Source organism: Hypanus sabinus, chromosome 12, assembly GCF_030144855.1.
Source record: "Hypanus sabinus isolate sHypSab1 chromosome 12, sHypSab1.hap1, whole genome shotgun sequence".
In the NCBI taxonomy this organism is placed as follows: Eukaryota; Metazoa; Chordata; class Chondrichthyes; order Myliobatiformes; family Dasyatidae; genus Hypanus; species Hypanus sabinus.
This window is the reverse complement of record NC_082717.1, coordinates 15,476,670-15,501,796: the sequence shown is the minus strand read 5'-3', so window position 1 is coordinate 15,501,796 and position 25,127 is coordinate 15,476,670. Positions and strand designations below refer to the sequence as shown.

The following is a 25,127-nucleotide window of genomic DNA, read 5'->3' as shown; positions in this document are numbered from 1 at the left end:
TAGGAGGGTAACTGGATCATTGACCCTAATAGCAAAAAGAATGTTGTATAAAATTTAAGAAATTTGACAACTGTGTGAGGTATTGTTAAAATCATACTGGAGTATTGTATACAGCTTTGGCTTCCTTATATAAGCTGTGCGTGTTGGCAATGCAAATAAAGATTCATCTGGTTGATTCCTAATGGAACATGAATAGGTGAAAAAGACTGCGATCTCTTTGGGGCCGAGTTTTCTTGAAGCACATGTTTCTGAGGTGAGCATGCTGATATTTCCCCCAGGGAGAAAAAGCAGAACTTGGAAGTATTGTTTTGGAAAAAAGGCTCCATTTAAGATAGTGACAAAGAATTTTATTTCCTGGAGTGTTGTGATTTTTCAGATTTCTCTGTCCAAACTGCTGTGAAGATAGAGTCACTGATAATGTGACTTTATCAGCATTTGAAATGTACAAGACTCTTTAGTTAAGTGAAACAAAAGTGGTGAGGCCAAGAATGTATCTTTCATTGCTACTGTTGACATTTTATTTGTACCTCTATCAGCTTCTGCACATCCATTGTCTTCATCTGCAGTGTTTCTTCAACACAAAAATGAATGACGGTCTGCTGCTGGTTCCAAAAACAAAGACTTCTATCCTCTTAAGCTTCTTGGTCAAATTCCCTTCTATCTCACAAACAACTGAATCAAATGACAGAGAAACTTCAACGGCTTTGCATGGTTCCAACTCAAAGGCTACCTGGTAGATATTTTTGGGAGCTAATTCTGCAAAAGACTAATGATAGAAAATCATGGTTCTGTAAACCTGTAAAGTGAACTCCTGTAAGCAAACTGATCAAAACTGGCATCCTCAAATGTGTCAGCAGAATCTGCAAGGGTGAATTCCCAACCTGGGGAAAGACTGATAATCTAAATAACATACACAAGAAAATCTGCAGATGCTGGAAATCCAAGAAACACACACAAAATGCCAGACCTGATGAAAGGTCTCGGCCCAAAATGTTGACTGTTCACTCTTTTCCATAAATGCTGCTTGGAGTTCCTCCAGCATTTTATGTTTGTAGTGCAAAATTACATACACATTGAGGAAAACTGAACAGAGGAATAAATTATATCTTGATGATACATAAAACTCAAGGACTTATGCTAAAATCATTTTTTTTTATTGGCTAATTTTCTTACCATTGCCCAAGACCCTATATCTACAGGGCAATGCAAGTTATCAGATGACTACAACCACCACCAACATCTTGACAAAGTTGGTTCCTGCTAAAGGAATATATCATTCAAGGTGACAAGAACAGAACTCCCAGAATAACTCTAGGAATTGAGCCCTAGGTCACCTTCAACTACCAAAGCGAACAATCAAGAATTTTACTGCAGCTGTAGAAACGGTGCATGAAGTCACGACAAAGACTTTATAAGCACAAAGATTGGAAATGAAGACAAGTTAACTGCTTTTTGATTCTGACACAACTAGAAAACTTTAAATTTTAAACCAACACAGACACAGGGAAGAAATAATGCGGACTTGAGTTTTACATAGCTTGTGTGAACAGTCATCAAAACATTTTTTGAAATGGGATGAGAATTATACTAAACTGTAATACACAATATTGAAATGCACAAGTCACAAAAAATATTTTACGAACAATATGCCACTGAGCAAGTTCCAGCCAAAACACTGCAACAATCAGGTATTGATGCAGCCTTAGGATAGAAATGAGTAAACATTTAATACTGGTGACTGCATTCAAAGGTACTGCATAACCAACAAAAGTCATATGAAAGTGGTAGGTCATATCCTTTAAAATACAAAGCAAGCATTTATTGGCAAGTCATCAACACTGTAGATGCTGGAAATTAGAGTAACAGACAAAATTCTGGAGGAACTCAGCAGGTCAGGCAGCATCTATGAAGAGGAGAAAGAAGTGTCAATGTTTCAGGCTGAAACACTTCATCAAGACTGAAAAGGGGGAAAAAGCCAAAATAAGGTGGGGGGGGGGAAGAAGCCAAAATCAGGTTGGAGGGGGAAGAAGCCAAAATAAGGTTGGGGGGGGGGAAGAAGCCAAAATAAGGTTGGGGGGGGGGGGGAAGAAGAAGCCAAAATAAGGTGGGGGGAGGGGAAGGAACACAAGCTGGAAGGTAACACGAGGCTGTAGCAGCTGGCTTCGTCCCCCTTCCTTTTCAGTCTTGATGACAGTTCTCGGCCTAAAATGTCAACTCTTCATTCCTCTCCATACATGCTGCCTGACCTACTGAGTTCCTCCAGAATTCTGAATGTGTTACCATCTATTGGCAAATTGCAATTTGAAACTAATCATTTGCATTTTTAAAAGAATCTGACTGGATTTAATTTTTAATTATTGGTCCATCATTAAAAACAAATGTAAACATCTAACTCCAGAAATTTAACCAGCAACAATCCAGCTTCTTATAATTTGAGGACACTCCAGAGAACCACAGGTTTGGTGAAGCCAGAATCAACATTTAGAATTCAGTCTGATAAGTTGATCTCAGGTAACATTGCCACGAGACTGGGATCTACAGTGGGACTATGATGTTTATACTACTAAATGGGGGGTGTGGAGAAACTCTATTTTACAGCAGCTTCTCAAGCAGTCTTGCAGAAAAGTCAGTCAGAATAGGCAAATGTCCAGGTATAGCAGAGGAGACCTGCTATATGTAAACTATGGCTATAATCCTGAAGAGTCTTAGAGTATTAGAACACTACAGCACAGAAACAGGCCTTTCAGCCCATCTAGTCTGTGTCACACCATTAAACTGCCTCAGCCCATCACCCTGCTGCCAGACCACAGTTTTTCATACCCCTCCTATTCACGTACCTATCCCAATTTCTCTTGAATGTTGATATTTAACTTGCATCTACCACTTGCGCTGGCAGATCATTCTACAATCTCACCACCTTGAGTGAAGATGTTCCCCTTAAACATTTTACCTTCCACCCTTAATCAAGATCTGTAGTTCTAGTCTCACAAACTCAGTGGAAAAAGCCTACTTGCATTTACCCTATCTACACCTCTCATAATTTTGAACACCTCTGTTAAATCTCCCCTCAATCTCCGACAGGAATAAAGTCCTAACTTTTGAAAAAGGTAAAATTATGAAAATAAGGGAAAGAAAGGTAGCCACTAGTCTTCAAGGTATAGATTCCAGCAAATCAATGGCTCAAAGCAGCACAACCCAGAGTACTCAGATTGAAAGTCTGGCTTAATCAAGCTACAACAACAACCTCTTACTCGATGTCAGCAAAACAAAGGAGCTGATTATTGACTTCAGGAGGGGTACAATGGAGGTCTACGAGCCAGTCCTCATCAGGGGATCAGAGGTTGAGAGCGTCAGCAACTTTAAACTCGTTAGAGGATCTGTCCTGGGCCCAGCATGTAAGTGCAATTACAAAGAAAGGACAGCACCACCTCTGATTTCTTAAGAGTTTGGAAGATACAGCATGACATCTAAAACTTTGACAACTTGCACAGATGGATGGTAGAGAGTATATTGACTGGTTGCATCACAGCCTGGTATGGTAACACCAATGCCCTTGAATAAAAAATCCTACAAAAGTAGTGGATATAGCCCAGTCCATCATGGATAAAGTTCTCCCCACTATTGAGAACCCCACCACTCAGGGCCATGCTCTCTTCTTGCTGCTCCCACCAGGAAGCACGTAAAGGAGACTCAGGACTCACACCACCAGGTTTAGGAACAGTTATTACCCATCAACCTTTAGGCTCCTGAACCAGAGGGGATAACTTCATTTGCCCCATCAATGACCTATTTCCACAATCTATTAAGCTGCTTTCAAGGACTCTACATATCATGTTCTCAATATTGTTTTCTTTTTTTCTTTTGTATTTGGACAGTTTGTTATCTTTTGGACATTGGTTATTTACTCATCCCATTGGGTGCAGTCTTTCACTGATTCTATTGTTTTTTTTTATTTACTGGATGCCTACAAGAAAATGAATCTCAGTGTTGTATATGGTTGATAATAAATTTACTTGGACTTTTGAACTTAAAAATATTAATTATTCAAGCCTTTAACACTTATTTGATGCCCAAATACATCAATATATTCTCACATTTTAGATAAAAGTCAAAACTAGATGGATATATGCTTTTGTTGATAAGGTACCAGAGGAAAAGAGTCACAGAGTGTGAAAAGCCATATTCAAATTTTACAGAAACATCAATGACAGAATTGTCAATCTTACAAGGAGCATGATTGCTAAATGGAACATGCTTCCATTCTGCACCAACTGACCCCTGAGGACAAGGAATCATTTCAAAGAATTTGTTCCCAATGTTGCCCATAAGGAGCTTGTACATTCTCCCTGTAACTGCGTGGGTTTCGTCCAATTTCCTCCCACATTCCAAAGATGGTAGGTTAATTGGTCATTGTAAATTGTCCCATGATTAGGCTGGTATTAAATCCGTGGATTTGCTGGGAGCCATGGCTCAAAGGGCCTATTCTGTGCTCCACCTCAATAAATAAATAAAAAATATCCTTCTTGGCCATTTATTTAAACACTGGCTTTAAAAGGTTACCTTCTACTCTAGCACTGGATGTTTTCCTTTGGTGAATGTTATACCTATTACTACCAAAGTCAGAGCATCCATCCCAAATATCTGCTAAATCTGTTTCTGATACACTTGAGTACACTGGTAGTAACATGAATAGAAGGACCACTTGGGGTTGGGATGGATGTCAATGTACTGCAACCACAGTTTATAGACATTCAATCTGCAATAAATACAAGTGTATGCTATTTTAAAATGCAACATTATTGGAAACAGCAATGAAGTAGGAATGATTTTTGACAGCTCCTTCAAAAGAGCCAGCTAAATAGGGCAAATGATATCATTTGATTTGATGAAAAAAAATTAACAGAGCTTCCCCACCCTGCCTCTCATGCACAACTCTCATGTAATAACAAGGTGATATTATTTCTTTTTACATATGCAGAGGTATTGACTTTGCATAGAATCTGAGCAATGCGAATAGGTAATTCTATGCACCAGCAATTAGACCTACTGTTAAACTGATTCAAGCAGCAGTTCCAGCAAACAAAATGCAACAGGAGTCAAAATGCAGTGACAAGTGACTTGATCTGCCACCTGTTCCTCAGCCAAAAACTACTTCATCATCAAGGTTACCTTGAAAAATTTGGCACCACATTCAGTATCCATTTCAGAGCAGGTGAGTGCCATGCCTTCTAGGAAGAGGACTTGAAATGACCAGTTTTAAAATTTTTATTTCAGCCCTTTGAATCAAGCGCCAACAACCCTCTGATTCAACCCTAGCCTAATCATAATGTACAAACAGCGGTGGGAATCGAACCATCTTCAGTGATCACTGGCACTGTAAAGCGATTTGCTAGCTGTTATGCCACTGTGCTGGCCTTTCGATGTTGTATGGAGTTTTGGAAGCTTTATTTTCTGCTCGAACAAAAGTTATCACATTTCTTGATCAACAGTTGCTGAGTGACAGCAGATATCAAACTTCAGAATAGTTGTTTATTGTTGGCTTGTTGCTACGGGTCAAAAGAAGCATAATATTATCCACCTATCTTTTATTTCTTTCACCTACTACTTTAAAGTAACATTACCAGGCTTTCTCTTTTATGATTTAACAAAGGAATCAATCACAACTCAAGAAACGATTTGCATATCGTCTTAAATAGGTCAGCAAAATAAGCATTTCTGAAGCATAACATGCAGTCAAACAGCAATGAATGTTGCTTACCTCAAGACCTATTCAAATCTGAAACAAAGGCAGCTCTAAAATCCACACCAAATCAATCCATTATTCTTACTAAAATCACCAAGTGTAGTCAGACACAGAATCAGTCAACACGCTCTGTGGCATATTAATAAATTAAATGCATTAACTCCGATAGCAAAACGTTTTCACATGCCGTAGGTTATGAAACGTTCAGCCAAATAATTTGCTGAATAGAGTTAATAAATGTTCAAAAAGTTCGACCTTCAAAGTAAATGTATTATCAAAGCATGTCACCATATACAACCCTGAGAATCACTCCGGTGGTCTGAGTCCTGAGGCTTTTGTACCTTCTAGTTGATGGCATCAGCATAACCTAGGTGGTGGGAATCTCTATTGCTGGATGCTGCTTTCCTATGACAGTGTTTCATGAAGGTGTGCTTTCTTTCTTGCAGGCATATTCAATAAACTCAGAATAGAGTAATAACCATAACAGTATCAATGAAGGACTGCATCAACTTGAGCATTCAACTAGTGTGCAAAAGATAAAATAAAAGTATGCACATACAAAATGAAAGAAATAAAAATAATAAATAAGCAATAAATATTGACAGCATGAAGATAAAGAGTCATTTAAAGTGAGTCCATACATTGTGGGAACATTTCAATGACGGGACAAGTGAAGTTGAGTGAAGTTTTACCCTTTGGATCAAGAGCCTTTGATTGAAAGGTAATAACTATTCCTGAACCTGGTAGTGGAGTCCTGAGGCTCTTTCCTGATGGTAGCAGCGAACAGAGAGCATATCCTAGGTGGTGGGGTGTGCTTGATGATGAATACTGCTTTCCTGTGACAATACTCTGTGTAGATGTGTTCAATGGTAGGGAGGGCTTTACCCACAATGGACTGAGCTGTATCAAGGGCATTGGTGTTTCCATACCAAACTGCAATGCAGCCAATCAGTATACTCTCCACCACACACAAATTTGTCAAAGCTTTAGATGTCATGCCAAATCTTCAACAACCCCGAAGGAAGCAGAGGCACTGCCATACTTTCTTTGTAATTGCACTTATATAAGGAATTGTTCACTATTGTTAGATAGACTGGTATTGCCACAATGCAATAAAAGTCAGAAATGTTTGTCAATGAATTACTCCAGGTTCCTCGTCCAATTTTTATTTCTCATCACAAAGGAAACATGACTCTTACATATAGCCTTAAGTCAATTTTAAAGATGATCCAAAAGTAACAATATTCAGTTCATAGTCTGGGTATGAGCAACAAGTGACACACCTTCTAACATGGCACAAGCTTAACGGAATCTTCAAAGCACATACCAAGTGGGTGATTGAATGCTGAAAGATGTTAATTCCGCTTCTCCCTCCACAAATGGAGCATAACCTGCTGATTGTTTCCAGCACCTTGCTTCTGTTCCAAGTTTCTGGTTTCCAGCTTACATGTAATGCCATATTCTTCACTTGCCTGACAATCTATCAGCAACACGAAACAAATATTCCCTCGACCACTGGCACACAGAGGCCATAACCTTGCACTGGTCTTACAGTGCCTCCCAGCTTGTAGTTCATACCACCGAAGGTCAAGGTTCCTCTCCAAGTCACACACCATCCTCACTTGAAAATAAATCACTGATACTGTACTGCCACCCAGACTAACCAATAGCCCTGTGGGACTAGTTACAGCAGAAGGATTGTAGTTCAAGGAAGACTCTCACCGTGATCTTTTCAAAGGCAAATTAGAGACGGGCAATAAATGCTGATCTTGCCAGCAATGTCCAGATGGTAAAATGTTGAATAAATTAATAAATGGCTAACTGATTCAAACCAATTTAGTATTTAATTCCTATTGCAAAATTGTCCAGCATCAAATTCTATGCATAGAGGTTGATAACTTCAGTAAAAGTGATAGATTTCCCCACTTTGAAAGCCAATGTATTATTCACTTTGAAGTCATGCACATTCAATAAAATCAAACCATTCCTTGAAAACACCTGAAAATACCTCATAATTGATAAATTAAGTTTAAAGAAATACCAACAGCTGTGCTGTAGATAACAAATGCCTAAGAAACAAAACTAAAGATGATCAGCCATTTCTGAGGGTCCTGAACAAGGTGTCAATAGTAGTCAGACACCACATAAATTCCCCCACTGATCTGCTGAGTCTTTTGCATAAGTTTCATACTTCACCAAATGACCAGAAATTCAATATCACCAACTCTAAAGTGACCTTACTGCTGGGCAGTGGACCTAAAATTTTAAAAGGTTGGAACTGTTTGCAAGTGTAGTCTAATTGAACAAAGGGATATTGACTAAAACAGAAATGCTGCAAAAACTCAGCCAAATACCCTTCATGGAAAGAGAAACAAGTTTACATGTAGGCCAAATGACAAGGAAGGGTACCTGACTAAAATATTAACTGGGTTCATTTTCCACAGATGCAGCTTGCTTGGCTGAATTCTTCCAGCATTTCTGATTTTTGCTTCAGGTTTCAGTTTTGTTTTGAAGTAAATTTATTATCGAAGTACTGTGTGTGTGTGTGTGTGTGTGTGTATATATATATGTCACCATATACAACCCTCTAATCCATTTTCTTGCGGGTGTACTCAGTAATTCCATAAATAACCGTAATAGATCATATTAATATCACATTTATTTACTTGAAAGACTGTAACCACATTTCTGTTTGCACTCTCAAGATGCCTGAGCCTCATTTTAAAATTTTTTATTTTTGTTAAATTCCTCCCAGTTCTGAGCACTCCCCATCTCTAATCTTCTCCAGCTATAGACTTAATCTCTTTACAACAAGCAGTTTCAGTTTTGGGTTTTATTTCCCTGAACCTCTGGGCATCTATCTTCTTTTTAAAGATGCTTAATAAAACATCTCCCAGTCACAAAAGTTACACAAAAAAATTGATTATATTTGATAGTGAAGAGGTAGTCTTAGGTTACAGGATGGTATTGACGAATTGATTTGGGCAAAGCCAAGGTTCTGATTGGTGTTAGGTGATGCATTTTAGGAGAACTAATGAAACTACAGCTGAAAGAGTACTGATAAACAGAGGAATCCTTTGTATATAAATCCAAATATGCCTGAAGAGAGCATCAGAAATAGAAAGTGGTTAGGGTTTCCCAGATAACTGCCTTCATTAGTCAGTGCACAGAGTACAGGAACAGGAAGACTGCAATACAGCTTTATAAAACAGTACAATAACCACATTTGGCCCACTTTATCCAATTTTGGTCACTACACTGTAGGAAGGACATGATCACACTGGAAAATATGCAAATGAGATACACCAGGATGTTCCCCGGGGAGGATGTTTTAGTTATGAGGAAACTGGAAATTTTGTAGTTGGTGTCCTTGAGGCAGAGGGAAATGAGAGGAAACTTGACAGTATATATAAAAGGATACAGGGGATCGTGAGAAACTTTACCCCATTGCAGATATTAAAACTAGTGAACATGTATTTAAACTAAGGGGTTGGTAGTTTTGGGGAAAAAATCTAGAAAAGCTTTTCACCCAGGTGTTTAGAACCTGAAGCACATAGCCCAAGTGGGTGGTGAAGGCAGAGATCCTCATAACATTTAAGGAGTTTCTGAAGGATGACTGGAATTACCAGGGCAAGGGGGACAAGTGGCCAAAGAGCTGGAAATTAGTACTGATGGGTTTCTGATGATTGCTATGGATATGAATGGCCAAAGAGCCTATTTCTATGAGGTATAATTCTGTTCTTTATTCCAGTATGGATTTGATGGGCCAAATGGCCTTTCTGGACAAATTTCCATCTCAATATTGTATAGCTCAATATCAATTTTTTGTTTCAACTCTGAGATCCACTACAATATTAAATTGACTATAGAAAAGCACACTTTTTGAGACCGGGAATTATTTTTCATCTACCGTAGTCCTTAATAGGGCAGGATGAAGAGAAACAAACTATTTCACAGGGTGAGAAAACACCATTTCCTTTCATGGAAAACAAACAGCAACCTTTTCTTAATGGGAGGTTCAGACTTCAGCTAATTCTCTTTCAAGTACTGTTACTACTGCATCCTGGAAACTGAGAGGGGGCAGTGTTGAAGGCAGAAAGGAAGTGGTTCTGTTACTCACAGACCAACAACCAGACGGTAACATGTGGCTATCTTCCCAAAATGATCATCCCTCCAAAAACATTATAAACACAAAAGAAGAAACATAGATGGACAAGATGGCAATCCAAATATTTCACCAAATTAATAAAGTGTTTCTCCCACTGAAACAAATGCAAAAGCACTTCTGCCTTGCTGAAACACAGTGAATAAAGGAAGAAACAACATGCTCAGTATTGGCCCAAAACAGGGGAGAGGGGAAAAGGCCATGATTGAGAAAAATGAGTACAACTGAAACAAAAAAGAAATTAGTAGGAGAGCAAAAAAACTAGCAGTGAAGAAAAATGAATGGATAAGATTAGACAGAAAAGGTGGGCAGAAATGAAGGTTGGCAAGGGCTGAGGAAACAAGAGAGAGGGCAGATGGCATGAGGAGAAGAAAGCAGTAAGTGCCAAAGATCTGGAGGGTGGGGGCTCGGTGGAAGAGAGAAATGGGAAGACAGCAGGGTGCCAGAGGGAGAGAGAAGTGGGCCTGGGGGGAGCCTGAGGAGGTAGATATGGGGGGGGGGGTTTGAGGTAAGTAGATATGGCAGGAGGGTCTTGAGGGAAGTAGATATGGCTGGGGTCTTGAGGGAGGTAAAGTGGGTGTATGGCAAGGTGGCGGGTGCCAGGGGAGGTAAAGGGGGTGTATGGTGGAGGGGTGCCTGGGGAGGTAAAGGGGGTGTATGGTGGAGGGGTGCCTGGGGAGGTAAAGGGGGTGTATGGTGGAGGGGTGCCTGGGGAGGTAAAGGGGGTGTATGGTGGGGGGTTCCTGGGGGAGGTAGGGGTCCAGGGAAGGTGGGGGGGGGGGCCGGGGAGGTAGTTGGGAGAGGTAGACGGGCTGTATGCCGGGAGATCCTGGGGAGTCTGAAGGGGTGTGAGGCAGAGGGTGAAGGGAGCCACTGCAGGGGCCTGTGCAGAATTAAGGGGGTGAGTGGCGAGGGGAGGCCTGACGACGGAGAAGAGGTAGGTGGCTAGGGCTGTGGGAAGAAAGGGATGGACAGAGGTTTGAATTGTTTCCCTCCATCCGCGGCGGTGGGTCAGGCCCATCCCCCCAGCCCGGCTCGATCTCTTCCCACCCCCTTCCCCTGCCCTTCCTTCCTCTCCCTCCCGAGCCGAGGTCACAGCCGAAGGCGCGGGAAGAGTTGACGGCTGGCGGGCCCCAACCGCCGTCCCCGGCGCCGCTTCGGGTTCACTTACCTGGCACCTGCACACGATGTCGGCATCCTGCGCCAGCAAATCCACCACCTTGCCTTTGCCCTCGTCCCCCCACTGAGCGCCCAGCACCACCGTCACCCTGTTGCCGGGCTCGGCGCTCTTCAGCCTCCGCCGGAGGAGGAGCCTGTCGCCCGGCTCGGAGCCGCAGCACGGCCCTCCGTTCGGCTCCGAGTCCACGCCGCCCGCGCTGCCGTTCTCCGTCATGATGCCCCGGTGTGCGAGCCCGTGTGTCGAGCGGCCGGCGGAAGCTTGGCTCCTCCTTCCGTGTGTCTGCCTCCGCCTTTCCCGCCCTGAGCCCGCCGAAAGCCAACCCCCTGCTCTCCGCCCCGCCTCAGGCCGGCACTGCTCGGAAGGGAGGGAGGAAAGGGCCAAGCCCGCGTCTCTGCTCCCCCGGATCCCCCTGTCCTCAACTCACCTCACTCTCTCCCGGAGACATTGCCACGCTGCTCCCCGAGCACCTGTCCTACCATCTCCCCGGTACATCACTCAACATTTCCTGCATGCAGCCTGAGATATCTACTGGGCCCTTCCTCTCGTACCCGGCGTGTCCTGGAACCTTACCCTGTCATGCCTGCCTTCCCCAGTATCTCGGACTTCCAAAAGCGTCTTAACATTTCACTTGTCCATCTTCTTTGTTGTTCCTCATAAGATCAATCTGAGTCCTCATGTTACAACATTTCTTTCAGTGGAGTCTCAGTGTGCTCCATCAGCCTGTCTGCACGTGGTGGGATGTTACCAAGAATCTTTGGTCCTTGTTAAGTCTTGCTCTATGTAGCATCCACCCTTCTGAAATCTTGCTACGTACAAACTCACTACTCTCCGGAATCTTTTCTCTGAAACCTGCTATATAACGTACATTTTTCACCCTCACCTTTGTCCCCCTTCGCCCACACCTCAGCGTCCTCAGCATTGTCCCCCTTCGCCCACACCTCAGCAAGTTCCGCGTACGCCATGATGCCGAACTCTTCTTCCGCCGGCTCTGTCTCCGAGCTTACTTCTTTGGCAAGGACTCTCCTACCCCCACCGATGACCCCTTCTCCCGTCTTCAACCCTCCTCCTCTTCATGGACACCCCACTCTGGTCTTCTGCCTGCTCTGGATCTCTTTATTGCTAATTGTCAACGGGACATCAACCATCTCGACTTCACCATACAGTGTTCCAATTCCAACCTCACTCCTTCCGAACGCTCTGCTCTCCGCTCCCTCCACACCAATCCCAACCTTACTATAAAACCAGCTGATAAGGGGGGAGCTGTTGTAGTCTGGTGGACTGAACGCTACCTGGCAGAGGCACAGCGACAACTCTCTGATACTTCCTCTTATTTACCCCTTGATCATGACCCCACTGAGAAGCACCAGGCCACTGTCTCCTATACCATCACCAACCTTAATCAGCTCTGGGGATCTCCCATCGCTGCCACCAACCTCATAGTTCCCACACCCCGCACTTCCCGTTTCTATCTCCTACCCAAGATCCACAAACCTGCCTGTCCAGGTAGACCCATTGTCTCAGCTTGCTCCTGCCCCACCGAACTCATTTCTGCATACCTTGACACTGTTTTACCCCCACTTGTTCAATCCCTTCCCACCTATGTTCGTGACACTTCTCACGCTTTGAATTTTTTCAATGATTTTAAGTTCCCTGGCCCCCACCGCCTTATTTTCACCATGGCCATCCAGTCCCTATATCCCCCACCAGGAAGGTCCCAAAGATCTCTGCTTCTTTTTGGATTCCAGACCTAACCAATTCCCCTTGACCACCACTCTCCAACGTCTAGTGGAATTAGTTCTTACTCTCAATAATTTTTCCTTTGGCTCCTTCCACTTCCTCCAAACCAAAGGTGTAGCCATGGGCACCTGCATGGGTCCCAGCTACACCTGCCTTTTTGTTGGCTTTGTGGAACAGTCCATGTTCCAAGCCTATACGGGTATCCTTCTCCCTCTTCCTTCGCTACATCGACGACTGCATTGGCGCTGCCTCCTGCACGCATGCTGAGCTCGTTGACTTCATTAACTTCGCTTCCAACTTTCACCCTGCCCTCAAATTTACCTGGTCTATTTCTGACACCTCCCTCCCCTTTCTTGATCTTTCTAAATCCATCTCTGGAGATGGCCTATCTACTAATATCTACTATAAACCTACAGACTCTCACAGCTACCTGGACTATTCCTCTTCCCACCCTGTCTCTTGCAAAAATGCTATTCCCTTCTCACAATTCCTCCGTCTCCACCGCATCTGCTCTCAGGATGAGGCTTTTCATTCCAGGATGAAGGAGATGTCTTCCTTTTTTAAACAAAGGGGCTTCCCTTCGTCCACCATCAACTCTGCTCTCAAACGCATCTCTCCCATTTCCCATACATCTGCCCTCACCCCATCCGCCCACCACCCCACTCGGGATAGGGTCCCCCTTGTCCTCACCTACCACCCCACCAGTCTCCAGATCCAACGTATAATTCTCCATAACTTCCGCCACCTCCAACAGAATCCCACTACCAAGCACATCTTTCCCTCCCCCGCCTTTCTACTTTCCGCAGGGATCGCTCCCTACACAATTCCCTTGTCCATTCATTCCCCCCCCCCCTCCATCCCTTCCCACCGATCTCCCTCCTGGCACTTATCCTTGCAATTGGAACAAGTGCTACACCTGCCTTGCACTTTCCCCCTCACCACCATTCAGGGCCCCAGACAGTCCTTCCAGGTGAGGCGACACTTCACCTGTGAGTCGGCTGGTGTGGTATACTGCGTCCGGTGCTCCCGGTGTGGCCTTTTATATATTGGTAAGACCTGATGCAGACTGGGAGACCGTTTCGCTGAACACCTATGCTTTGTCTGCCAGAGAAAACAGGATCTCCCAGTGGCCACGCATTTTAATTCCACGTCCTATTCCCATTCTGATATGTCTGTCCATGGCCTCCTCTGCTGTCAAGATGAAGCCACACTCAGGTTGGAGGAACAACACCTTATATACTGGCTGGGTAGCCTCCAACCTGATGGCATGAACATTAATTTCTGTTAATGCCCCTCTTCCCCTTCTTACCCCATCCCTGATATATTTAGTTTTTATTTGTTTTTTTCCCTCTCTTTTTTTTCTTTCTCTCTCTGCCCATCACTCTGCCTGTTCTCCATCTCCCTCTGGTGCTCCCCTCCCCTTCTTTCTCCCTAGGCCTCCCGTCCCATGATCCTTTCCCTTCTCCAGCTCTGTATCCCTTTTGCCAATCACTTTTCTTGCTCCCAGCTTCACCCCACCCCCTCCGGTCTTCTCCTATCATTTCGCATTTTCCCCTCCCCGTCCTACTTTCAAATCTCTTACTATCTTTCCTTTCAGTTAGTCCTGATGAAGGATTTCGGCCCAAAACGTCGACAGCGCTTCTCCTTATAGATGCTGCCTGGCTTGCTGCATTCCACCAGCATTTTGTGTGTGTTGCTTGAATTTCCAGCATCTGCAGATTTCCTTGTGTACACTTTTATGTGTTGGATCCGGGCATATCTGGCAAGTCCAGCATATATTGTCTTCCAAGAGGTATGGAGTGTTTTCCCACATCACATGCGAAAGGAGTTCCAGGGTTAGACCTATTGATAATGAAGAACTCAATGTTTAAAGTCCTCTTGCTCCTACCATCGGTCAGGAGATACCAAAACCTTAGGACTCACACCACTGGTTTAAGGAACAATTATTATCCTACAACCATCAGGCTCTTGAGCCATCCTGCTCTCAGAACTTACTCTACAACCAACAGACTCGCTTTACAGGACTCTTTACAACTCATATTCTTAATATTATTTTCATTTGCACAGTCTGTCTTGCACGTTGGTTGTTTGTTTGCCCTTTTTTACTTATAGTGTATATATAGTGTAATTTTTTGTAAAATTCTATTGTATTATTTTTCCTGTAAATGCCTGCAAGAAAATGAATCGCAGGTTAGTACTGTATATGGTAACATATACATGCTTTGATAATAAATTTACTTTGAAGTATGGCTATATATTTTCAATTTAGGAAATAGTAATACTCCTATGGTACAGAAGCCCTTGAACTTCTTAAGGGTAGAAGTCATGGGTTTGAGAGCTTCTGTCAGAGCAGCACAGTAGTGTAATGGTTAGTGTAATGCTTTTCAGCACCAGTGAACAGCTTCGATTTCCACCACTGTCTGTAAGGAGTTCTCCCCATGCCCATGTATGTTTCCTCTGGGCAGTTTCCTCACACATTTCAAATGTGTATGGATTAGTAGGTTCAAGCTCAAATTTAATTGTCATTCAACCATACTTGAATACCCACAAACACAGCCAAGTGAAATGCATTATTCCGGGGCCAAGGTGCAAGCCACAGTACCAACCGTCACCCATGCCCATGTATGTTTCCTCTGGGCAGTTTCCTCACACATTTCAAATGTGTATGGATTAGTAGGTTCAAGCTCAAATTTAATTGTCATTCAACCATACTTGAATACCCACAAACACAGCCAAGTGAAATGCATTATTCCGGGGCCAAGGTGCAAGCCACAGTACCAACCGTCATATGCAGCACAAGGCACATTTAGCACATATAAGATAGCAGTAAACAGTCACACAGAGAAAAAAATATAATGCAAATCCCTGAGTCCATGAATGTTGCAGCAGTCTACAATTCAACATAATATGGCTTGTCTTCTACCAAGTGACCACGATGGGGGGAGGGGGATGCGGGCCTCCAGCATGGACATCACACCACATTGCCTCTGGCACTCTGGTGGAGTGCATTAACTTTGATGTCTCCAGCTCTCCTGGGCAGTTGTAAGTAGGTGACACCCTGGTTTGAGGCCTAGTCCTCACTACGGCTGCGGCCACGCAGCTCCCCCACCACCTGCCAATAAACCAGTGAATCAGACTTGCAGCATTACACATTAACAATGTCCAACAGGGTCTTGCAGTTACAAGAAAAGAAAACTCACCGTTAGACTGCACACCGCCTTCATGCACAGATTCCTTCCAGGCCTCTCTGACACAGGCAACAGCACAATCTGCACCAAGTCTAAATCCTTCAGTTTCTTTGCCAATAAGCAATTTGCTGATGGAGTAGACCTGCAGTTCTCTTTGTTCTTCATATCCAGCTGAATCAAGTGATCATAAAAAGTATGTTTAAAAAAGACAATAACACCCTTAATTGGCCCCTTAGAAGCAGTTCGACCCAGTGCACTGCCACCTTACCAGAACTAATCACATGCCTGGAATTGGGTGGTGCAGGCTCATTGGATCAGAAGAGCCTGTTAATGTGCTGCATCTCTAAATAAAAATAAAAACAGCAAAGATGAATAATTGCAGATGGTACCCACAGTAAACTCGTTGTGTGCTGGTAATGGGGAGAGTGAGGTGAAGGATTACAGATGGGGTATCAATCAAGCAGGCTGCTGTGTCCAAGGTGGTGTTGAGCATTTTTAGATGTTGCATCCTATTTTTATGTATGTCTTTTCCGTTTGGACGATGCCACTCCCACTTTCTCCCAGGTTGTTGATGGTGAGGTATTCGTATTGATGGTAAATGGTAAAGCCATTGAATGTGAGGCATGGGTAGCCAGACTTTTACTCCCTGGATGGCAATCTCCTAATATTTACTGTATGTGGCATGACTCTTATTTGCCACTAATCAGCCCTTGTCTGGATATCACCTGTGCCCTGCTGCTTTCAGGCATGGGGTGCTTCATTTGCCGAGGAGTTTTAAGTTCAAGTTTATTGTCATTCAACCATATACCACCAAATGAAACAATTCCTCTGGACCAAGGTGAATAACACAGTATATATAAATCACACACAACTCATAAAGTAATATTTGCCACCAATAAATCAACAAATCAGCAGGTGTATTTATGGCACAAGTTAAAAAGTAAACAGTGTAATGCTGCTGGTGCTTGATATGTGATGAGACCTGGATGGTGGGAGGGAGTTTCATGCCCTGGGGGGAGAAAGCTGCTTCCAATCCTAGCAGACCTTGTCCTAATGCTGTGGTACCTCCTGCCTGATGGTAGGGATCTGAAAGGGATTGAACTTTAAGCAGCGAACTGCTCCACGTCTGACATTATGATGGAATGAAGGTCATTGATATAATTAAGTATGAGAAATTCATGCAATTATTATGAAATTGCTTCGTGCTATCTATTGCACGCCACGTTTTATCTGTTTAGTATGCCTGTGATTCTGTTCACAGTATGACCAAAGATAAGCACCTCATTTATGGTTATGCCCTTCTGCACTCCTTATTGAAGCAGAGTTTGGTGCTCTGAGTTCATTATAATAGCGGAATGAACTGGACTGTGAGGTTACAGATTGTGATGGCATACACTTCTGCAGTGGTCACTCCTTTGCATACTATCATGGGTGTGTATCTGCCACAAACAGATTGATGAGGATGTGACCACCTTGTGTAGGTTTGTTCACTAGCTGCCTCAGTCCCAGTCTATCAGTGACATACTTCTGGTCTTGGCCAGATTAGTTATTGATGATGCTATCTTAGTGATAGATTCTGCAATCTTCTTCCGACAGCCTGTGCTCTTAAAATTGTTGACGCTTCCCCCCAAGTGTTGTTTGGTACAGAGTTGAAAATACTCATCAGCTGAGAGAGGAGGGTAAGTAGTATTCAGGAGGACATTGGTAAGACGTCATAAATTTCAGACTTCATTGAGTACCCTCATACTATCCACCACAAGCAGGCCTTACCGGAGGCTAAATATTTTTATTCCCATTCCCATTCTAACATGCTGATCTATGGCACAAGATGAGGCCACCTCCAGGGTGGAGGAGCAACCCCTTATATTCCATCTGGTACCCTCCAATCTGATGGCATGAATATTGATTTCTCTTTCCAGTCAACTAATTTCCCCTACTTCGACTTCTTCTCACCTGCCTATTACTTCCCCTTGGGTCCCCTCCTCCTTCTTTTTCTCCTGTTGTCCACTTTCCTCTCCTATCAGATTTGTTCTTCTCCAGCCCTTCCTTTCCCAGCCACCTGGCTTCGCTCAACACCTTCCAGCTAGCCTCTTTCCCCTCCCCCCATATTTTTATTCGGGCATCTTGCCCCTTCCTTCCCAGTCCTGAAGAAGAGTCTCAGCCCAAAACGTCTCAGCTCTTTTCCATTGGTGCTGGCTGACCTGCTGAATTCCTCCAGCATTTTGTGTGTGTTGCTTGGGATTTCCAGCACCTGCAGACTTTCTTGTGTTGGAGGTTTCCTTGCCAATGTTTGACCTGATGCAATGAGACTTCATGGGGTATACAATTTATACTAAGGCCTTCCACTCCATCCCATCTGCAAACCACTGTACCATGAACTTGGGTAGATCTGTCCCATCAATGGGACAACACATTTGCAAGGATTGTGATGGACAAGTCTGGCACATTGTTTGTAAGATACGATTCTGTGACAGTGCCTGCATCACGTTGTTGTTTGACTGGTACGTTTTGTGCTCTCCTAATTTAGATACCAGCCCACATATGTTTGTGAGGAGGACTTTGCAAAGTCAACTGGGCTGAAATGACATTGCTCCATCTAAATTTGGTGCCAAGGTCAATGCTGAGTGTTTTGTCTGGTTTTGATCCTGACAGGAAGCAGTTGGTAGCTGTAAACATAGTCATGGATGATGCAGTGAATTAAGATAGAGAAGCACAGTGATAGAAGTTTCTGGAGGAGTTTATGGAATTGCAGAAAGAAATAATTTTTGAAACTAAAGATAACAGTTTTAATGTATTTTTAGGAAACATGGAAGATGAATGAAAGATGGATGAATGGGCATTAGTCTGAGTTTGTTTAGGGGCAGGATATTGTTGGGTAAGTTATTGAATTTTTTGAGGATGTGACTAAACACATTGATGAAGGAAGAACAGTAGATGTAGCGGATACGGATTTCAGTATTGATAAAGTACCCCATGCAAGGCTTATTGAGAAATTAAGGAGGCATGGGATCCAAGGGGACATTGTTCTGTGGATCCAGAACTGGCTTGCCCACAGAAGGCAAAGAGTGGTTGCAGATGGGTCATATTCTGCATGGAGGTCAGTCACCAGTGGAGTGCCTCAGGGATCTGTTCTGGGACCCTTACTCTTCACCTCACTACAGGAAGGATGTGGAAGCCTTAGAAAGAGTGCAGAGGAGATTTACAAGAATGTTGCCTGGATTGGGGAGCATGCCTTATGAGAATAGGTTGAGTGAACTTGGCCTTTTCTCCTTGGAGTGAAGGAGGATGAGAGGTGACCTGAAAGAGGTGTACAAGATGATGAGAGGCATCGATTGTGTGGATAGTTTGAGGGTTTTTCCCAGGGCTGAAATGGTTGCCACAAAACGACACAGGTTTAAGGTGCTGGGGAGTGGGTACAGAGGAGATGTCAGGGGTAAGTTTTTTTTACGCAGAGAGTTGTGAGTGCATGGAATGGGCTGCCGGCAATGGTGGTGGAGACGGATATGATAGGGTCTTTTAAGAGGCTTTTAGATAGGTACGGTGGGAAACTTTGTCACATGGTGTGAGCAGAATCATCTGCAGCTTAATGTGAAAAAGACTAAGGAGCTGGTGGTGGACCTAAGGCACCGGTGACCCCTGTTTCCATCCAAGGGGTCAGTGTGGACATGGTGGAGGATTACGATTACAAATAACTGGGGATACGAATTGACAATAAACTGGACTGGTCAAAGAACACTGAGGCCGTCTACAAGAAGGGTCAGAGCCATCTCTACTTCCTGAGGAGACTGAGGTTCTTTAACATCTGCCAGACGATGCTGAGGATGTTCTACGAGTCTGTGGTGGCCAGTGCTATCATGTTTGCTGTTGTGTGCTGGGGCAGCAGGCTGAGGGTAGCAGACACCAACAGAATCAACAAACTCATTCGTAAGGCCAGTGATGTTGTTTGGGTGGAACTGAACTCTCTGACTGTGGTGTCTGAAAAGAGGATGCTGTCCAAGTTGCATGCCATCTTGGACAACAACTACCATCCACTCCATAATGTACTGGTTAGGCACAGGAGTACATTCAGCCAGAGACTCATTCCACCGAGATGCGACACTGAGCGTCATAGGAAGTCATTCCTGCCTGTGGCCATCAAACTTTACAACTCCTCCCTCGGAGTGTCAGACACCCTGAACCAATAGGCTGGTCCTGGACTTATTTCCACTTGGCATGATTTACTTATTATTATTTAATTATTTATGGTTTTATATTGCTGTACTTCTACACTATTCTTGGTTGGTGCGACTGTAACAAAACCCAATTTCCCTCGGGATCAATAAAGTATGTCTGTCTGTCTGTCTGTCAGGTACGTGGAACTTAGTAAAATAGGGAGCTATAGGTAAGCCTAGTAATTTCTAAGTAGGGACATGTTCGGCACAACTTTGTGGGCTGAAGGGCCTGTATGGTGCTGAAGGTATTCTATGTTTCTATGTTTCTAAGTACAATTTCTAGTTGGGAGTAACACACCCAAAATGCTGGAGGAACCCAGCGGTTCAGGCAGCATCTATGGAAAGGAATAGAGTCGATGTTTCGGGCTGAGAATCTTCATCAGGACATGATGAAAGGTATTAGCCAGAAACATCATCTCTTTATTCCTTTCCATAGATGCTGCCTGAACTGCTGGGTTCCTCCGGCATTTTGTGCATGTTACTTTGGATTTCCAGCATCTGTAGAATCTCTTGTGTTTATAGTTGGGAGGTCGGCCAAGGGAATATTAAAGCAGTGAGGTCTCAATGAGACAATTGGAATGGGTCAGCAGCAGAGAAATAAGGCAAGCCGAAGGTCCCATAACCACAGGCTCAAAAGGTAGTGTTATAGAATTGTTAAATAGTCTAGAAATGGGGTAGATGTAACTGACTGTAAAGTGTGTGAACAGTCTGGTTCATTCTCCACCAATGAAAAATAGAAGGAATGGAGACAGGTACTAAGCAATGAAGTTTGAGGTATGAACTGAAAGATACTGACTTTTGTTTCCCAATATTTAGTACGAGGAACATTTGCTCATCTTGTACCAGATGTCAGAAAAACAAGTTAGAGGCAGTAGTGATGTCCAAGAGGTGGTAGTGAGTTGGAGCAGCTAATACTGTTGCCTCACAGATCACCACCGATGCAGGTTCGATTCCTGCCACTGCCTGTAAGGCGTTTGTATGTTTTCCTTGTGACCACACGGGTTTCCTCCCACATTTCAAAGGCATGGCTAGTAGGTTAATTGACCACATGAGTATAACTGGGCAGCACAGGTTTGTTAGGCTGGAAGGGCCCATAACTGTGCTAAATATAAAATAAAAATTATGAATCCTGACATCACATCCAGAACTTAAAGTGTTTCATTCAAGTGCTCTAGTTTCCTCTCACATCATAAAGTCGTGTCACCGGGTTAATTATCCATTGTTAATTGCAGCATAGTGTAGGCTAATAGCAAAAAAAAATCAAAGGGGACTTTCTGGGCATGTGTGAGAGAAAGTAAGTTACCAGAGTGCAGGGGAATAAGGAAGAGGGAATGGGTACTAATAACCTCCTGTGTCAATACAGGTGTAAGATAAAGTGGAACTGAGTATCAAGTAGATGCAATTTATAACAGGAAAGGTACATAAGGATGAAGAGGAGGAATAGATTTACTGATTGAGAAGACACTGAAGTACTGCTGAGAGAGGATATTGTGAAGTGACCAAGAGTGGAATCTACTTGCATAGAGTTAAGAACCAATTGAAGAATGATTACACTATTCTATGGAATGTCAACTAATAAGAAATAAGGACATCTTCCTTTCTTTACAAGATCCACTTCCTCTCAAATACACCTGTCGTACCATGAAGCCCATTTTCCAGTTTTGATTGAGATGCAATTGCTCTACATCTTCATCCCGTATCAGGATAACATGAGAGTGCTCAGTTTCTTCCTGGAACAGAGTTCCGGGCAAACAAGTGAGCTGCTCTCCACTCATATGCCTGGCTGAGCCTATTCCCACTTCTCCTTCAACTCCGCTCACTTTCTTCAGATCAGAAGTATAGCAATGGGAACAAGCATGACCCCAGATTTGTCTCTTTAGGGGTTACGTGGAACAACAGTCTTTGTTCAATCCTACTCACAACCACTCCTTCAATTCTTTTTCAGGTATAATGGTGAATTTGGTGATCTCAAAGTCATAAGTCTGAGGTCAGCTAAAGAGAGGGAAAAGGAGCAACAAACGTTTTTCTGGAGGAACTCTGGTTCAAACAGCGTCTGTGGAGGAGGGAAGAAAATGTTGAAATTTTGTGTTGAAGCCCTACGTCAGAAGAAGAAACAACCCAGAAGACCAGTTTCAATTGGGTGAGAGTAAACCTGACCAAGGTCAATTGGAACCAACAATTGACCGGCAAAAGTAGCTGAATAGTGTTAGAATCTCTTCCTTTGAGGAAGAAATTATTCACGTTCCACTAGAAGCAAAGGAAGAGCTCTTGGATAATGGAAGAGATGCAGTGGGAGGTGAAACAAACCAAAAAAAAAGCTGTTAATGTCAAATCTCTGTAAATACTATTGAGATTACAAAATGACTGATTTTGAAAGGATCAAATGGAAAGTGTCCTGATGAAGGGTCTTGGTGCAAAATGTCAGTTGTACTCTTTTCCACAGATGCTGCCCTGCCTGCTGAGTTCCTCTATCATTTTGTGTGTGTTGCTTGGATTTCCAGCATCTGCAGATTTTCTTTTGTTTCTGATAAGAGAAGATTAGCTTCCAACCTAAGTGAGAATCCAAAAATTTTCTGTGGATGGTAAAACGATAGTTCACGGACTCTTATTAAGGCAGAAATTGGATCATGCCCATAGGTGCTAAGGTCACTGTAACACTGTGGTCTTAGCATCTGTCTGCACCAGGGAGGAGTGGGCTTCCAAAATAATAGTCAAAGAGGATATAGATGAAACACTGGATATTAAAAATTGACAGCGTGGAGATAGTAGAAGCGTTGGCTGAACTTGAAATGGAGGTAATCAGGAGCAGATATGATCTACGTAGCATTCTGAGGTAAATTCCCTAAGTAATTTCTAAAGTAAGGACATGTTTGGCACAGCTTTATGGGCCGAAGGGCCTGTATTGTGCTGTAGGTTTTCTATGTTTCTAAATATGGGAGGAAATGATGGGGATAATGAGAACAATCTCCCAATAATTTTTGGATCCACAGGACTTACAGAGTGGTGAAGGTTACTCTCTTGTTCAAAAATAGGAAGAAGGATAAGCCCAGCAACTGAATGCCAGTCAGATTTATGTCAGCAATGGGAAAGCTTTTAGAAACATTGATGTGCAACAGGATTTATTGTCAACTGGAAGAAAATTGATTAATTAATACCAAAGCATGTTTCACCAATTTGAAAGAAAGGCAATGAATAGAATTGGCAAAGGTAAAGTAAGTGATATGTACATGGACATCCTTAAGGCTTATGAAAAGATGCCTTACAACAGGCTTAGAAGTAAGGTTGGTATTAGAGGAATATTGATAGCATGGATACAAAGATCATTAGGTTCCAGAACAAAAGGGATATGGTGAATGGTTGTTTCTCAGACTAGAGAGAAGTGATTAATGGTGTCCCGCATAGATCATCAGTATTAGAGCCATTTAAAAAAATCTAGATTAATGATATGGACTTGAGGCTGCAACATATTTTCTACATTTGCAAATGACAAAACTTGGCAGTATTGCATATAGCAAAGAGGCACTGATAAATGGGATATAAATAGGCTGGTGGAATGGGCATACAAGTGGAGCTTAATGCAGAGGTATGTGAGAAAATGCATTTGGTGAAAAAAAAATCAGAATCAGAATCAGGTTTAATATCACCAGCATATGTTGTGAAATTTGTTGTCTTTGTGGCAGCAGTACATTGTAATACATAATAATAGAAAAATTGTGAATTTCAGTAACTATATACTGTATATATTAAGTAGTTAAATTAAATAAGTAGTGCAAAATAGAAATTTAAAAATGTAGCGTGTGAGGTAGTGTTCATGGGTTCAACGTCCATTTGGAAATTGAATGATAGAGGGGAAGAAGCTGATCATGAATCATTGAGTGTGTGCCTTGAGTGTGTACCTCCTTCCTGATGGTAACAATGAGAACGAGGCACGACCTAGGTGATATGGATCCTTAATGATGGCTGCCATCTTTTTGTGGGATCACTCCTTTAAGATGTCCTGGATACTATGGAGGCTAGTGCCCATGATGGAGCTGACTGATTTTACAACACTCCGCAGCTTACTTCAATCCTGTGCAGTAGACCACCATATCAGACAGTGATTCCACCAGTTAAAATGCTCTCCATGTTACATCTGCAGAAATTTGCTAGTGTCTTTTGTGACATACCAAATCTCCTCAAACTTTGAATGAAATTTAGCCCCTGTCATGCCTTCTTTGTAGCTGCATCAATATGCTGGGAGCATGTTTGATCCTCAGAGATATTGACACCCAGGAACTTGAAGATGTTCCGTCTTTACGCTCCTGATCCCCCTATGAGGACTGGTGTGTGTTCCCTTGACTCACCCTTTCTGAAGTCCACAATCAGTTCCTTTATCTTACTGACAGAATGTAGAATAAGGGATACTGATTTAGTTTAAGATTTATTTATTAATCACATGCACATCAAAACACACAGTGAAATGTATTGTTTATGATAATAGACAACATGCCTAAGGATGTTTTAAGGACTGTTCTAAAAGAGGTGCAGAATCAGGGGACCTGGAGTATGTGTGCAGGTGACAATGCAGGTAGATAACATGGTTAAGAACCCATATAAGATATTGGACTTCATTAGTCAGGGCACTGAACATAAGAGCATGGAAGTTATGCTCCAACTTGATAAAACTTTACTCTGATTTCAGCTAGAGTCCTGTGTGCATTTCTTTTTTTTCTGGTCTGCATTTCTGGTCACCATAATACAGGAAAGATTTGATTTTGGTGGACAGGGTGCAGAGGAGACTCACCAGAATGCTGCCTTGGATGGAACATTTCAGTCATAGAGACTGGAAAAGCTGAGTCCGTTTTCCTAGGAGCAGAGGAATTAAGAGGGACATGTTTGGGTGGTATATAAAATTATGAAGGGA

At 42.9% G+C, this 25,127-nt stretch overlaps 1 protein-coding gene across 1 annotated transcript in view; it reads right to left on the bottom strand.

Moving 5' to 3' along the window:
- The window catches only part of LOC132402660 (adenylosuccinate synthetase isozyme 2-like), a 133,034-nt gene extending 121,659 nt beyond the window's left edge, over positions 1-11,375 (bottom strand). The window contains exon 1 of the mRNA XM_059985587.1: positions 11,080-11,375. Coding sequence (XP_059841570.1) covers positions 11,080-11,301 — 222 coding nt within the window. The 5' untranslated portion in view covers positions 11,302-11,375. The remainder of the gene's footprint in view (positions 1-11,079) is intronic.
- Positions 11,376-25,127: the final 13,752 nt, after the last annotated feature.